Source organism: Macrotis lagotis, chromosome X (genome assembly GCF_037893015.1).
Source record: "Macrotis lagotis isolate mMagLag1 chromosome X, bilby.v1.9.chrom.fasta, whole genome shotgun sequence".
Lineage (NCBI taxonomy): Eukaryota > Metazoa > Chordata > Mammalia > Peramelemorphia > Peramelidae > Macrotis > Macrotis lagotis.
This window is the reverse complement of record NC_133666.1, coordinates 75,537,493-75,552,778: the sequence shown is the minus strand read 5'-3', so window position 1 is coordinate 75,552,778 and position 15,286 is coordinate 75,537,493. Positions and strand designations below refer to the sequence as shown.

General features: G+C 45.7%; 1 protein-coding gene across 2 annotated transcripts in view; it reads right to left on the bottom strand.

The window, feature by feature from the left end:
• TEX11 (testis expressed 11) overlaps positions 1-15,286 on the bottom strand; it is a 198,673-nt gene that overhangs the window by 96,997 nt on the left and 86,390 nt on the right. For both annotated transcript variants that reach the window (XM_074199437.1, XM_074199438.1), the window contains exon 10: positions 13,759-13,848. In XM_074199437.1, coding sequence (XP_074055538.1) covers positions 13,759-13,848 — 90 coding nt within the window. The remainder of the gene's footprint in view (positions 1-13,758; positions 13,849-15,286) is intronic.

The window sequence follows — 15,286 nt, the reverse complement described above, 5'->3', positions numbered from 1 at the left end:
GCAGCAAAGGGCAAGGTCTATCATCACAAGACTAGTAATAATAAGGGGGCAGGAGACAGAAGGGGTGATGGTAGTATAACAGCTAATACTCAGAGCTCTCTCCAACTTCCACCTTCCTGACTTCTTATCACTCTCCAACATGGGCAGCAGAAGGAACAGAAGAAAGAACTGGTTTGAATCTAGGCATTTCTCACATCCCACTGCCAGCAGCAGCAAAGGGGAAAGGGAGGGAGAGGAGGAACAGGAGAGGAAAAAAACCCCACCCTGCCACTCTCCTCCAACCCTCACCCAACAAGCTCTGGGACCTTACAACCTTACTAGCCCACTCCTATTCCTCCCCTCCTCACAGGTTCTACCTTCTCTCAGTGGCTACAACAGGGAAGAAAAAACAAAGACATCCTGCCTTGCACTCACCTTCCCAGTCCTCCCTAAGTCTCCTCCCTCCTCAGTCTCCAAAGAGCCATAAGGGGGGGAAGGAAGGAGAACAAACCTTGTCACGCTCCCCAATCCGCCCATTATTGCCCTATTCTTGCAAGTTAAACCAGGAATTAGTGGCAGTAGGAGGGAGAAGGCAGGCACAGACAGGGGTAAATGATTAGAGAAGGAAAAGCTGCTATGTCCAGGAGACCAGCCACCACCCTTCCTCCCTGGTAGCAAAGAGGAGGTGGAGAAAGCTTGAAGCCACACCCCCCCACACCCCCAGCTTTATCTCCCCCACCCCCACCTCATCCCCTCCCTTCCTAGCCCAGACTAGAATGTTCTAAGGTTGGGCCGGAAGGAAGGAGGGCAGCAAAGCTAGGGCAGCCTCCCAGACCCCTCCTTCCCCACTGCCTTCCGCATGGAGAGGGAAGAGGAGAGTGGAGAAGCTTACAGTTCTGACAGTATAATAAGCCAGTGTGGACTTCTAGGAGAGAACCCCTAGTCTTCATCACTTCATTTTACAGATGAGAAAACCCTCTTTTAAATAAAGGAGTAGACAGACTTCTCCAAGAACTGAAACTGAGCTCCCACTTGAGGGTCTTTTCCACTCCACTAAGCTTTTACTCTATTCATTCGGGCCAGAGATGATAAGGCGATAAGAAAGAAAGGCTCGAAGGGAGAGGAAACCCCCCCTCAGGCTCCTCCCTATTCAAGGTCAGCAGCAGGGATTCAAGGAGAAATGGGAATCTTTCTAGTCCATTCCTCACAAATATAGATTGTAAAGCTTGAAGAGAGTTTAGAAATCATCTAGCCTAGCCTCTTGACAGATGTGGAAACTGAGGCCTAGAGAGATGAAGTAACTTGTTCCAAGGTTACAGAATAACAAAGGCTAGAAACATGGCATCTAGCTTCTCAGGTGAAGAGTTTTTCCTGGTCCAACTCTAGTTTATTGTGCTCTGACATGCTCTTGTCCAGGCCCAGACTCCCAGACTCCTCCCCTGCAGAGCCCAGTCAGCCAGCCACAGGAGAGAGGCTTTGGAGGGGCTGCAAGAAAGCCACACCTCTACAGCCACCAGGTCCCACTCCCTCCCATCTTCTTTCCCTCTTCTAGCAGCTTCTCTGATTAGTCAGTGGCAGTAGAAGGGAAGGAAGGGAGGGAGGGAGAGAGAAGGAAGAAGGGGGAGGGAGGTGGAAGATGCAGAATATCCCATCTAGCTCTTACCCTCCTGCTAATGGTCCTCCTCTCCTCTCCTTCCTCACCCTCCTCTTTTCCTCTACCCAACCTGCCCCCCCCATTCCCCATTGCCCAAAGCAGCAGCAGCGGTATTGGAAAAGGGAAGATTAATGGAAAGGGACAAAGGCAGGGACCAAAACCCCCCAATCATCCCACATCCGGTCCCCCCCTCACAGCCACACCTCTCCCACACTCCAGTTTCCGGAGGGGGGGCCTCTTCTCCAATTCTAGAATTCTCTAGCCTTAGCCAGCAGCTGCAAAGAGAGGGGGAGGGAAGGGAGATGAAATAAAGCAGCTCCTGCCCCCCCCTCCCCTTCTCTGCAGCCAGCCCAGAGCAGAAAGAAGCAGGAGGCAGGGGCCCAGGGCCAGAAAGCCAACCTCATGCTTCTCCACCTTCTTCTGGATCCTAGACCCCTTGGCAGCCTGGGGAAGGAACAACTAGCTATTCTCCTGCTCAAAATAAGAGGCATCAAAGAAAATACAGGCTATTATAAAGGAAGCCAATTCTACTGAAATACAGTTCTCAAAATATTTTTCAAAACAAGGTCATTTAGAGAGCCAAGGTTAAGAGTCTAGACACAGCTAGCCCAAGTCTCCAGTTTCATGGATAAGGAAACTGAGGCCTAAGGAGAAAAATGATTTGCCCAAGGTCACACAATGATAACAACTCCTCCTCCGACAAATTCTAAGCCCTGATCAAAAGACACGGAAAGTGAGTGGGATGGAAGGAAAACTAGGGGGAGATCCTACTTCCACTTCTAGCTAATGATTCCTCCTAGACACTGCAGCAACAAAGGGAAGGGTAAAAAAAGTCTCAAACCTAGCTCTACCACCAAACCCTCCCCGCTCAGTCCCTGTGTCCAGAGCAAGGAAAGGAAGACAAGGCTGGACTGGGTTCTCTCCGTTCCTCCCTTCCCATCCCATTACTCCCAAAGAAAAGAGGAGAAAAGAATTTCACCCTCCTTAAACCTTCCCTCCTTCTTCTAGCCTGGGGGGAGGGCAGTAAGGGATAGAGAAGGTAAGGAGAAGCCTCCCTAGTCTCTAAGCTTCACCCCTTGCTCCACTCTCATGAACTACACAGCAAAGGGAAGAGAAAATACCCTCAGGAGTCTTTTCCTTGAGTTATGGCCCCCTTTAATTTTCACTCTGCTCCTCCAGATACTAATCATGAGGAGTTAGTGGTGATGAGGCCAGTTAATCCACAGGCATTTCTAGCTGTTGTGTCTAGCACTCTAGGAGATCCTGAGGTAGAAGGAAGAAGCAATTCCCTTGACCTTTGGTACTACCTGGAGCTGCCCAGGGAGGAGGAGATGCAAGGAAAGTCTGTGAAGACACACACACACACACACACACACACACACACACAATCTCAATCTCAATCTCTCTCTCTCTCTCTCTCTCTCTCTCTCTCTCTCTCTCTCTCCAGGGAAAAATGATATCGTTCCCAAGAAACTTTGTTCCCCCCACCCCCAGTTTCTGCCCTTCTTACCCTCCCAACCATCTTCCATTTTAGTTTAACTTATCTTGCAGTTATTCATGAGGAAGTCAGGGAAATGGGGGGGGTGGAATTCACCTTGCTATCACCTTCCCAAATTCCTTCTTCTTTGGTCAGTCAATAAGCCTGCATTAAGGATCTAGAGGTAAGGGACAGTTAGGTGGCACAGTGGATAAAGCACTAAACCTGGAGTCAGAAAGACTCATCATTCATAAATTCCAATCTGGCCTTAGATTTAGGGTTTAGGGTTAAACTTCCTAGCTGTATGACCCTGGGCAAGCCACCTCACCCTGTTTATCGCAGTTTCCACATCTGTAAAATGAGCTGGAGAAGAAAATGGCAAACCACTCCAGTCATGAAGAATCAGACACACAACTGAATAATACACCAAGGCACTATGTTAAATACTGACAATACCAAAAAAAGGCAAAAGACTTGTCCTCAAGTAATTCCCAGGCTATTGGGGAAGACAGCATGGAAACAACGAGATCCAAACAGCCTGCGTAAAGGTTATAGTGGAAATAAATAAAAGAGGTCGGGCACTAGAATGAAGAGGGAATGGGACTTAAACTGGACCTGGAAGGTGGCCAGGAAAGCCAGGAGACAGAGATGAGGAGGCAGGGTAGCCCAGGCATGGGAGATGATAATAGCCAGGGAAAAGGCCCAGAGTTCAGAGACCAAGGAGGAGTCCTAGGGAGAACACCCGAGTTAACGGTGAAGGTAGAAGGGGAGGTTCTGACAGAAAGGGTTTCATATTTGATTTCAGAAGGGACAGAGAAGCTCTGGAGTTAATCATACAAGGATTAAGGTGAACATGGGGATCTTGCTCCTTCTAACCCAATAGGTGGTTTCCCCCTCTTCCTGGTGCTTAGCACTTAATAAATGCTTATTCATTTCACACTGTTGAGGTAGACACTGTTAAACCCGGGAGAAACTTGAGAGGTAAGCTAGTCCAACACTTATTTTACAATTAGGAAACAAAGGTACTCCAAAGGAAGTCACTTGTGCACATTCAGAGAGAATTCAAATGACTCCTGACCCTAGGTCAGTGATCTTTCCTGAACACCTAATGACACATGTCATTAGACAATGGGACCAAATAGTCCCCACACCTGGCAGTCCTCAGTTTGAGATCTTCCCCCTTCTTCCTCTCCTCTTCTAGTACTTCTCCTGGCAGACATTGGCAACAAGGTGCTAGAAAAGGCTCTCCTTTGTCAGAGACCTTTCTCCTGTCCTGGGACAGCAGTTACAACAAAGAGGGAAAGGCAGAAGGGGAGAAAGGGGGAAGACAAAGCTCATCAGAAAGGCTCCTCCTCCTGATGCTCCTCTGTGCTAGCAGCAGCAAAAGAAAGAACTCCCTAAAAAGCCATAAATAACAAAACCCACCTAGCTACTGTAAAGAAATCATAAACCAAAATTGCCCAGATCTCTTAGAAGCTGGTGGTAAAGTGAAGCCAAGGAATCTACCACCCTTTCCTGAAAGAAACCTAAAGAAAAAGTCCTAGGAATGTCCAGAAGTTTTGTGCCAAAGAAAAACTCCTGTAAGCATCCAGAAAGAGGCGCTTAAGTGCCAGGTTAGGTCTAAATGGGGCTTTTGCACATGTGCAGATCACATAAGATGGAGGTCCCTCAGGAGAGATGCCAAGGCTCTCCTTTCGGGAGAAGGTTACACATGGCTAGGAGCAGCTTTTGTTCACTAGCTGACTGCCTAGAAATGATCCAGCCTTTAGATTGACATTAGAGGAGCATGGTCTCCCTCTTTCTGGTGGCCTCTAGTGGTGAGGGACTTGTTCACCCACAATTTGGGCAGTATGCATTTAAGTGGTTAAATGGAACTGAGCTACAGCAGACCCCCTAAAATTCACCCAGTAGTCTAGGCTATTCCTTCCTCAAAACCTAGTAACTGTTTGGAGAACAAGAAAAACATTTGCCTAAGTGCCATCAACTTTCTCCCTCCCTGCCATGTTGCCAAGAACCCTTTCCACCAGCCTGTTCTGCCATTAGGTAGTGACCAGGATGATCCTTCCTGCCTCATCTCCACCCCTGCATGAAATCACACAACAAAAGCAAGGACCAGTACCTGAAACAATACTGAAATTGGTGATACAATGGCCTGGGGACATCTATGGCCTTATAGTAAGCTGTCCTGGGTAAAGAAATGAAAGGGTTTAATCTTGAAATGAAATCTCACCTGGTTCTATGTGATATAATGTTAAGTTCAGGACTGAGTAATGGGTGAATATAGAACGCTGGACAGGCAGGAACAAGTCTGCTGAGGGTCTTGAATGGCAAGGAGACTGCCCTTCATTTACACAGTCGGCAACAGAGAACCAGAGTAGGGTAAAGACCCTAGAAGTCTTAGTGAACCCTAGTCTTTGTGGTTTGTGAGGTACTAGAAAGCAGATCCCCAACCAGTTCTCTATTCTTTGAACTGTACAAAGTCACCTTGTTTCACTAGGCAAGCATGCAGGTACTAGTCAATAGGGACAGAGGCCAAGGGAAAGAAAAAATAGGGGCCAGCCCATTGTACATTTCTGCTGTCAATCTGCTGCCTGTGGATACAGCCCAGGCTGAGGGACCTGGAAAAAGAGGAAAATGTTTTCAATCCCTCTGGGAAGTAACGTTCCCTATATCACAGCCCAAGCAGCAAAGAGGAGGGAGAATTAGGCTGCCAAGGCCACCCAAGCCTTCTCTATTCTGTTCCAAAGAGTTCAGTTGTTAGTGATCTAAAGAGCAAAGAGAAATAAATAAGGCCATTCCACCAACATTCTCCTGATTCTGTCTGCTGCCACACTGAGAAAGGAAGGAGGAAGCAAATTCAAAGCAAATCCACCATGGTTCAACTCCAAATTTCCTTGTCTCTTAAGCAACTGCTTCAGGAACATCAAAGAAGATACAACAGACCAGAGAAAATTTCCATTCCACTCTTTTTTTCCTACTATTCTGTTTCTTTCTCCTTTGCATTGGAGCAGCAAAGGGGAAGAGGGAACAAAAGCGAAAACCACTGGGCCTTCCCATTTCCACCATTTTCATGCCCATCCTGCCCTGCCCTCTGTAAGTGTAGTCCTTTACTTCATCAATTGGGAGAGAAAGATTAAAGCTAGTCCCAAACCCGGAGTCTCTTTCATAGCAAGGTCATAGCAGGGAGAGATGAAATCTTTCCTCTCTCCCAGTTTTCTATCTGCTTCTAGGTTGCTCTCCCAGTCTGGGCCTCCCAAACCTAGTGCCTGCAGCTATGACAGGAAAAAAAAAAAGCCGCCAAGCTGGCCTGCCAAGACACCCCATGTGGCCTCTCTGAAAGCAAAATGAAGGCCCAGTAGCTAGCCACGTTTCTGTCTGTCACCCAACTTCCTGTCCCGCCTCCTGCCCCTTCACCTAGCCAGCTACATTTTTCCATCAGCCATTGGCTGCAGGGGTGGAAGCAGAAACCACTGGCCAGTCAGCTCTGGCTGCTTCCACTACCCTGCCCCTTCAGCAGTGTCTCAGCAAGTCAGAGTCCTGGGAAAAAACAGGAAGGATTTGAGAAGTCGTTGCCTAGGTCAACCATCCCCTCCCCCTTCCGTGTGACAGAGGAGATCAAATTCAACACTGGGCCTCTGGCTCCTTAGTCTAGGTTCTTTTCACTGTATACTGAAGGAGCCAGAACAGAAGCCTTCCAGTAGCCACCATGTTCTTCTGATGATTTGGCAAAGGGCAAGAAAGTAGTATAAGAAGGGGAGGACCGTGGGGAGGCAAGAAATAAAAGGGAGAAAACAACAAACCTGCTAAAGTCACCCCTCCCATTCTAACAAGGAGAGAGGAAGAAATCTAGCCCCCACACCTGGCAGTCCTCAGTTTGAGATCTTCCCCCTTCTTCCTCTCCTCTTCTAGCACTTCTCCTGACAGACATTGGCAAACAAGGTGCTAGAAAAGGCTCTCCTTTGTCAGAGACCTTTCTCCTGTCCTGGGACAGTAGTTACAACAAAGAGGGAAAGGCAGAAGGGGAGAAGAAAGGAAAGGAGGGAGCAAAGTCAAACAGCCTGAGGATATTTCCAATCCTTGCTCTTCAGAGCTAGAAGTAGCAATAAGGGGCAAATAATGATGATGAGAGTCAGCATTTCTCTGGCACTTACTAGCTGCCAGGTGCTCCTGCTAAGCACAAATATTGTCTCTCTTGATCTGATAGGTGCCCTGGGAGGGAGTTGCTGTGATGATTTCCATTTCACAGATACGGAAACTGAGGCAGACAGCAGTAAAGTGACTTGCCCAGGTCACACAAGCGAGGTAGTATCTGAAGTCAGGCTTGAACTCAGGTCTTCCAGGCTCCAGAGTCACTAGATGGTGGTTAGAGTGCCAGGCCTAGAGTCAGTACTGTTCCTGAGTTCAAATATGGTCTGATACTTCCTAGTTGGATGACCTTGGACAAGTCATTTCACTCTGCCTCAGTTTCCTCATCTGTCAAATGAACTAGATAGGGAAATGGAAAATACTCCATGATCTCTGCCAAGAAAACCTGCAAAACAGGGTCACAAAGAGTTGGACATGATTGAAAACTATTGAACAACAAAACAACAGCCACTTCCTGACTCCTGGACTGGATTTTCTCTAACCTTTGTGTTAGCTCACTGACAAAGAGAAAGTCAAGTTTATGGTCAAATTGCTTTGCTTATACAGGTAAGGAGGAAGGTTTTCCTGAAGAAACAACCTTTGAATTGAAATTTAAAGGATGGATGGGAATTCAATTGGCAATTTAATCACAGAGCAACAACCCCAAAATTAGGGAACAGACTAGGCACAGGCAGAAGACCAAACTTGGAGGGTTGGAAAAGGACCATCCATTTTGGCTAATGTAATAGAAGTTACCAGAATTTTTTTCAGTGATCAACAGGAAACCTTGAAACATTTTTTTATAAAGAAATGCCATAATAAAATTGAATTTTAAGAAAACACTTTCTTCAAAAAAAATGCCCTAAGTCTATATCAATCTTTAGATCTGTCTCCTACAGTGTGAAGGGTGGATTTAGAGTGAGTAGGTCAGGAAGTCAGTCAGAAGGCATCCCCATAATCCTAGGAAGATCATTATGACTGTCTGTCCTAGGGGTTGAATAGGGAACCAAGGAGGGGCGAGCTGGGCTCACTGTCTACATATGGTTTCCTTGTTGGATTTGAGAAGGAAAAGCAGCTAAAGATAACCACTACGTTAAAAAAAAAAATAGGTTAGGGGGCTGCTAGGTGGCACAGTGGATAGAGCACCGGACCTGAAGTCAGGTCAGGAGTACCTGAGTTCAAATCCAGCCTCATACACTTAATAATTACCTAGCTGTGTGGCCTTTGGGCAAGCCATTTAACCCCATTGCCTAGCAAAAACTAAAAAAAAAAAATTGGTTAGATGGAAAATGCTGAAGACATTAAGAGTAGTCCTAGCCACCCCAGGAGGCTGTCTGCACACTAGAAACTCCAGTAGGAAGCTGTGGGAAGAATATGCAATGGAGGTGGTTGAAGGAGGGCATTGAATGGAGTTCTTAGGAAAGCAGGAGGAAAAAAGAAAAAAAGTAGGCCAATCTCAGCCCCTTGGATAAGTTCTATATTAAGGGATGGAGAAAAAGATCAAGTCCACCGCAGGTCGAAGGTGGAATCAGGAATTTGGGGAATTCCCTTCACCTTTTTTGTGTCCTGGGGCTCTTGGGCAGTCCTTTTTCTGCTCATGGACACCTTCTCAGAAGAATGCTTTTAAATGCATCAAATATGTTGGATTACAAAGAAATTTTCAGAAAAAACAATCCTTGATATAGACACAACAAGTTCTGATGAAAGAGTGGCTTGGTCAAATTGAACCCCTATCCTTCACCACCTGGGTCAGGGGTTCCTCTCCCTCCACAATCACTTTCTGATACCTCCCTCTTTTCTCTCAGTCCTAAGAGATGAAGAGGGGGTCACTCTTTTTAAACCCTCTATTCAATATGAAAGGCAAAGAATTCTAGAGTCTCCTATGCATATGCACATAAGAAATTTGCTTTCCTGATTTCAAGTCAACTAGTGACCTGTTTTCGTTGCCCCTAGGGGAAAGTCAATCCCCAGGTGGGGGGGGGGGGGACGACATGCCTCTTAAACTCTTCCAGTTGTGTTTTCTTCAGTTAGTTCTTTAAATCTATCCGAAACCAGAAGATGGAAGAACAATCCTTCCTCTTGCCTTGGGCTTCCTCTCTCAACTTCTCACCCTAATCCAGTTTATTTTCTTGATGCTCATTCATTTGACAGGAACTCTTCAAGGAGAGAGAAAGGTCATGCTCTCACACCTATGCCTCTGTACTGCCTGAGAGGAGGTAATAGCAAAAAGGAAGACAGAATAGGGAGAACCAGGAAGCTTCAAAGCCTGCATCTTCAATTCTCTTAGTATTCCACCAGGGAAAGGGAAGCTTGAGTGGCAACCACCCTCAACCACAGCTTCAATTCAGGCCTCCTTTTTCATCTATTCCAACCTAGGTTAATATTAACCACTGGGGCGGGGGAACGACACTAGTCTTTTTTTTTTTTAAAGATTTTTCAAGGCAATGGGGTTAAATGGCTTGCCCAAGGCCACATGGCTAGGTAATTATTAAGTCTCTGAGGTCACATTTGAACCCAGGTACTCCTGACTCCAAGGCCGGTGCTCTGTCTACTGTGCCACCTAGCCGCCCCCGAGGCTAGTCCTCTTAAACTCTTCCCAGAATCCTCTCCTTTGCAGCAGCCAAAAGCAGCAGCAGTATAACCTTATTGTTTTACTTTTATGGTCAAGCTAGAGGCTTCGCAATTCATTAATCCATATCTTTTATTTCAGAAATTAAGAAACCCAGAGAAAAAGAGAGGGCTTTGTCCAAAGCAGCTAGGAGGGCCACCCCCCCCCCATGCCAGACCACTGCAGGCACATTCCTGACCCCCCCTCCATCAATGACCCTCTTTTCCAAGGGACTCTCATGGCAAGGGAGAAGGTAGGCAGGCAAGCAGAACTGGGGCCATGCCCCAGGCACGAGGGTAGAGTAAGGCAAAATCTCCTCCTGAGCACAGAAATGAGAGGGATGAACCTGGCCTGGGAGCTAAAGACCAGCTGCTAATCCCTCCTTCCACTACTTAGCAGGGACAAGAGGGGAGGGAAGGGGAGAAGCGTTGGAGTTGCCTACCCCCCATGGCCTCCTGCAGCAGAAGCAGCAGCAGCCAAGGGGAAGAGGAAGACGATGGGGAGCTTCAGCCACACTGGGCTCTTCCCTCCAACGGCTCAGAAGCCTCATCTTTACTCCTTCACCCGATTTGTCTCCCCAGACTATTCCTTCTTCCCCCCTTTCTAGGATGTTTTTTCACCCCCCACCAGCAACCTCCCTTTGTAAGGGGAGAAGAAGAAAACAGAGTCAGCCCCGCCTTGCCATCCTCCCTTGTTCTAGCAAGTTCTACTATCAATCATGGTGGAAAAGAGGTGGAAGAGCTCCACCTCTACCAATCACTTGCCCAGCCCTCCTCTCTGAACTCCTCCCTCTGCGCCACAGCATCCCCGCCTCGCCTTCACCCCCTTATTCTAGCATGTTCTACATGAGTCATTGGCTCCTAATGGCAATGCCCCCCCTTAGCCCCACCTCTCCTTCCTGCAGGAGGGGCAGAACCCTCTCCTACCTCTGAGCACTTGGGGGGGGGGGGGGGGGGTCATCCACTAGCCAACACTTCTTTCCTTATCTAGCCCTTCCCTAGAAAATTGGGCCACTTCTGGAGGAAGTGTAGTCCCCTCAGTCTTGTACTATCTGTGACATTATAAGGAAGGCACTAGCAGCAGACAGGATAGCCTGGAGGGCTCCCTCCCCCCCCCACCCCGGGGCTCCCCTCCACTACAATAGCAGCAAAAGAAAGGGGTGGATTGGGGAAACAAAGGATAGAGTGTCATGTGCTGGGGGAGGGGGGACCTACCTAACCACCACCACCCCCAGCAATATCAGCACAAAGAGGGGGCAAGCCTCCATATTTCTCTCCGGGATGTTCTAGCATAAGTCCCTGGAAGGAAGGGAGGGAGGAAAGTCCCAGCCTTCTAGACACCATTTTCACTGCTTTCCAGACTCCTCCTCCCTCCCAAACCCTATCAACAAGATGGAGGAAGGTGAAGGGGAAAAAAAATCTTTTCAGCCCCGGCTTCCCTTCTCTCCTTGGCCAGCAGGGGGCAGTGGAAGCAAGGGGAAGGAATGCCTAGAGGAGAGACAAAGGCTGGCAGCTGGCTCTGCTACCACAAGCCCAAGCACTTCCTGCCTCATGGTGGTAGTGGCAGCGGCAGTGGTGGTGGTGGTGGCGGCGGCGGTGGCGGCAGTGGCGGCAGCAGCAGCAGCAGCAGCAGGGGAGGGGAGGGAAAAGGAGAAACAAAAGTGGCTTTTGCAGGCCAGGCACCCCATTGTCAGCAAAGGAGATGACAAGTAGACAGAGGCCACCCAATGGGTGATCACTCCCTGTTCCAGGGGTAAAGGCAAGCTGAAAAAGTGGCAGACGTGACTGGCTGCTGTCCTGCCTGGTGTTGCATCCCACCTCCAGCCCTTTCCATTTCCTTCTGAACAAAGTAGGAGAGGGAAGCCTTATCCTGACACTGCTATTCCTCCAGCAGCAGCAACAGGGAAGGGAAACAGGAGAAGTGAAGAGGGGAAAAAAGAACCCCCCAGCTTGGCTTGGTCACTCACTTCCTTTCCCTTTTCTATTCTGCCTTTTCCCTGCTACAAGCAGCAGCAAAGGAGAAAATAGCTTCCCTCCAATCCTTATTTCCCCCTCCAAGTTCCCTTCTTATTCATTGTACCCAGAGTCACTGACTCCGTATAAGTAATGGATCCAATCCCAGGGCCACCACACATGAGTTGAAATTAGGGCCTTATTTCCATCACCACATTTGAAGACAACAAACAGGGAAAATCTTATGCAGAAAAAACATAGTATATTTTTCCATGGACAGAGATGTCCTCTTACCTCCAAATTAGATGCCCTTTATACTGTACTGCATAGCCCAAATAGTGAAAGATCTACAGTCCTTCACTTACTCAAGGGTCTAGGGATTGACTTGGATGAAGGAAATAGAAATCTTTATTTTCATTCATTTCTAACCGAAATTTACAACTTCTCAATTATTTGAAAACATGATTCTGAGACAACCCAAGAGGTCCAGGAGACAAAAAATAATCCCAAGAACCCCTGCTTTAGAGGATGTCTGAAGGGCTGCTGTGTCACAGGAGGGATTATTAGACTTGTCCTGCTTAGATTTCAGCAGAACTAGAAACAATGGGTAGAAACTGAATAAAAGGGAAAATCTTAACAGTTAAAGCTAACCAAAAGTAGAATACATTGTTTCAAGAGAGATTAGGACATCCCACACTTATATTGGAGAGATATTAATTGTTCATTACTTCCATCAAGCAATATAATAAAAAAAAAGCAATGCTATCTACATTACTTTATAAAGTTAGTGCTATACCAAACAAATCAAGAAGTTACTTTATAAAAATAAACAAAATAAATTTAGAGAAACAAAAGGTGAAGAATTTAAAACAAAAAAAAAAAAAACAGCAACAACCAGATCTCAAACCTCATCATAAAACAAAAATCAACGTAATTTAGTTCTGGTAAAAGAAAAATAAAAAAGTTAATCACTAAAAACAAGACTCAAAAAAGCAAGTAAACTCAGTAGCCTGAGATCCTAATAAGCCAAAGGATGTATAATTCTGGGGTAAAGGCTTCTAAATCAACTAAAACTGTTAGGAAAACTGGAAGGTTATTTGAAAGAAAATTCAATTGCAACCAGTATCTCTCCATATCCTATCCAACTCTCTACCTAGGCCTTCTTCTCCTACCCAGAATAGCATCTTTTGGACAACACCTCTAGAAATTGTCCCATCCCCTGGAACACTTAACATATTTAAATTTAGAAGTCCTTCCCTAGAACCCAGCTATTTTGTTTGATGAGGCATAAATTCACCTCACTCATCCTATCTAGGGAACTTCAGACCAAACCATTCTTCATATCATACTTAGCTACTACCTGGTCACCTACCCTGCTGTGGCTGGCCACCCCCCAACCTCTCCCACTTTCTGCTCTCTTCACAGAAAGGAAATCAATACATGCATGTCAGTTGGCTGTTTCTAGGATCAGTCATCTCTGTGATTTACCAATCTAGGTAAAGCCTCCATTCAAATGTTAGCTCCTTAAGGGTAGGGCCAGAGCTGAGGATAGCACCGGCATCTAATAAGTACTTAAATGCTTTGTCATTCATACACTGAGATAAGCACCAGTGGGGTCTGGGATTCTAATCAACAATCGTTTACTCTGGAGTCTTCCAAGTCTAAGAAAGTTTGACTAAGCACAGGAATATAGAGCTAAAACAGGGTATATCCCTAGACCCCAAGGAGTTGGAATTCCAGTAGGGGGGCACATTATTCAGCAGAGAGTGGACTGGTTTACAAGATCACACTTGAATTTGGCACAGTTAGTATCATTATTGTTAAGAGAACATAATATGTCCCCTTTGTTAATAAGTAGAAAAATTGTGATGAGTGTTATATTGGATTTCAAAAGCATAACTCAAAGTATTAAAAGTTAATGAAACTACTATATAAAGTATGCATCTTAGAAAAATAGCATTACCTCATTAGCCAGGTTTATAGTTTCAAGAGCCTTGTCTGGATACACGCCCCACTCCAAGTAAGTATTGGCAAGCAGTCGGAGAATTTTAGACTACAATAAAAGATATACATACAGATGAGAAAAAATGCCATCAAAATGAGCGAAGAAAATACTTAAGCAATAACAATAGTTTTTTCCAACCCAGAGAATCTTTAGAAAAGAGGACATCATTAAAAGCTCCCATCACCATAGGATGGATGTCATTTCTGGGGAATAAATAAGGGATATTGCAATTTATCATGCTATCAAACATAAACCAAGTTATTATCTGGGGGAGGAAGGAGGGGGCAGAGTACAGAAGAACTTGATATTCTAGACTTCTCTCAAATCTACTATAGAGTCATTAGGCATTCAAGTACTTTCTAAGAGAACACTGATCTCTCCACTTCACAGTCAAAAACTTGAAGCATAAAGACCAAAAATAATTTTATTTTATTTTGGGTTTTCCGAGGCAATGGGGTTAAGTGGCTTGCCCAAGATCACACAGCTACTAAGTATCAAGTGTCTGGGACCCTATTTGAACTCAGGTCCTCTTGACTCTAGGGTCAGTGTTCTATCCATTGCACCACCTAATTACTCCCCTCAAGAGTCATTTTAATATGAAGTATGTGTAGCATTGCCTTGAACCTACCCAATCTAAGATCAAAAAAAAAAAATAAGACAAGTGCTGCCCACCCCAGAAGTTGATAATGTTAGCAAGCTGCTCACTAAAGTGCTCATGAGTGATACTCTACGGAAGCCAGAACCATGCCAGCAGGCCATGGTGTAATCACTCCCAGGTAGACTGGTAGACAGAAATGTCTTCATTAATTTGGGGGCAGGACTTTTCTGAAAACTTCATTCTTTTCTTCTTTTTGATGCTTTGCAATTGCTAAGTAGTGAGAAGTATTATGTCAACAAATAGTTAACTTGTACTTTTCATTTACTTTCTGCCCACAAAAAACTATATAATGTTTTTCTAACATCCTGAAAAAACATTTTATATCTTTCTACACTGTCCTTGTATTGATAACAACTATCTCATCTGGACAGAAACTTTTGCAAGATATTACAAATTCTGAACCCATCATGCCTCAAATGTGGACCAGAGCCATCAGGTCCCTGGATCAGATACTGAGGTATACACAAAGGATGTTGTGAGAACAGAATTGTTTTACAATATTGTGCTAATTATCTTTGTTTACATAGAAACTTGTCTCTCTTAGTACATTCTCTTTCCTTATTTCTCTTAAAAGACCAGTCCAAGGATGGCTAGGTGGTGCAGTGGCCCTGGAGTCAGGAGTACCTGGGTTCAAATACGGTCTCAGACACTTAATAATTACCTAGCTGTGTGGCCTTGGGCAAGCCACATAACCCCATTTGCCTTGCAAAAAAACTAAAAAAAAAAGACTAGTCCACTTGTTATACCTTTGCTCAAGCATAAACTTATCTCTGTCCCCCATGAGTCTGTGAATTCAACATTCTGCTCAAAACTGAAACTCAAACTTGG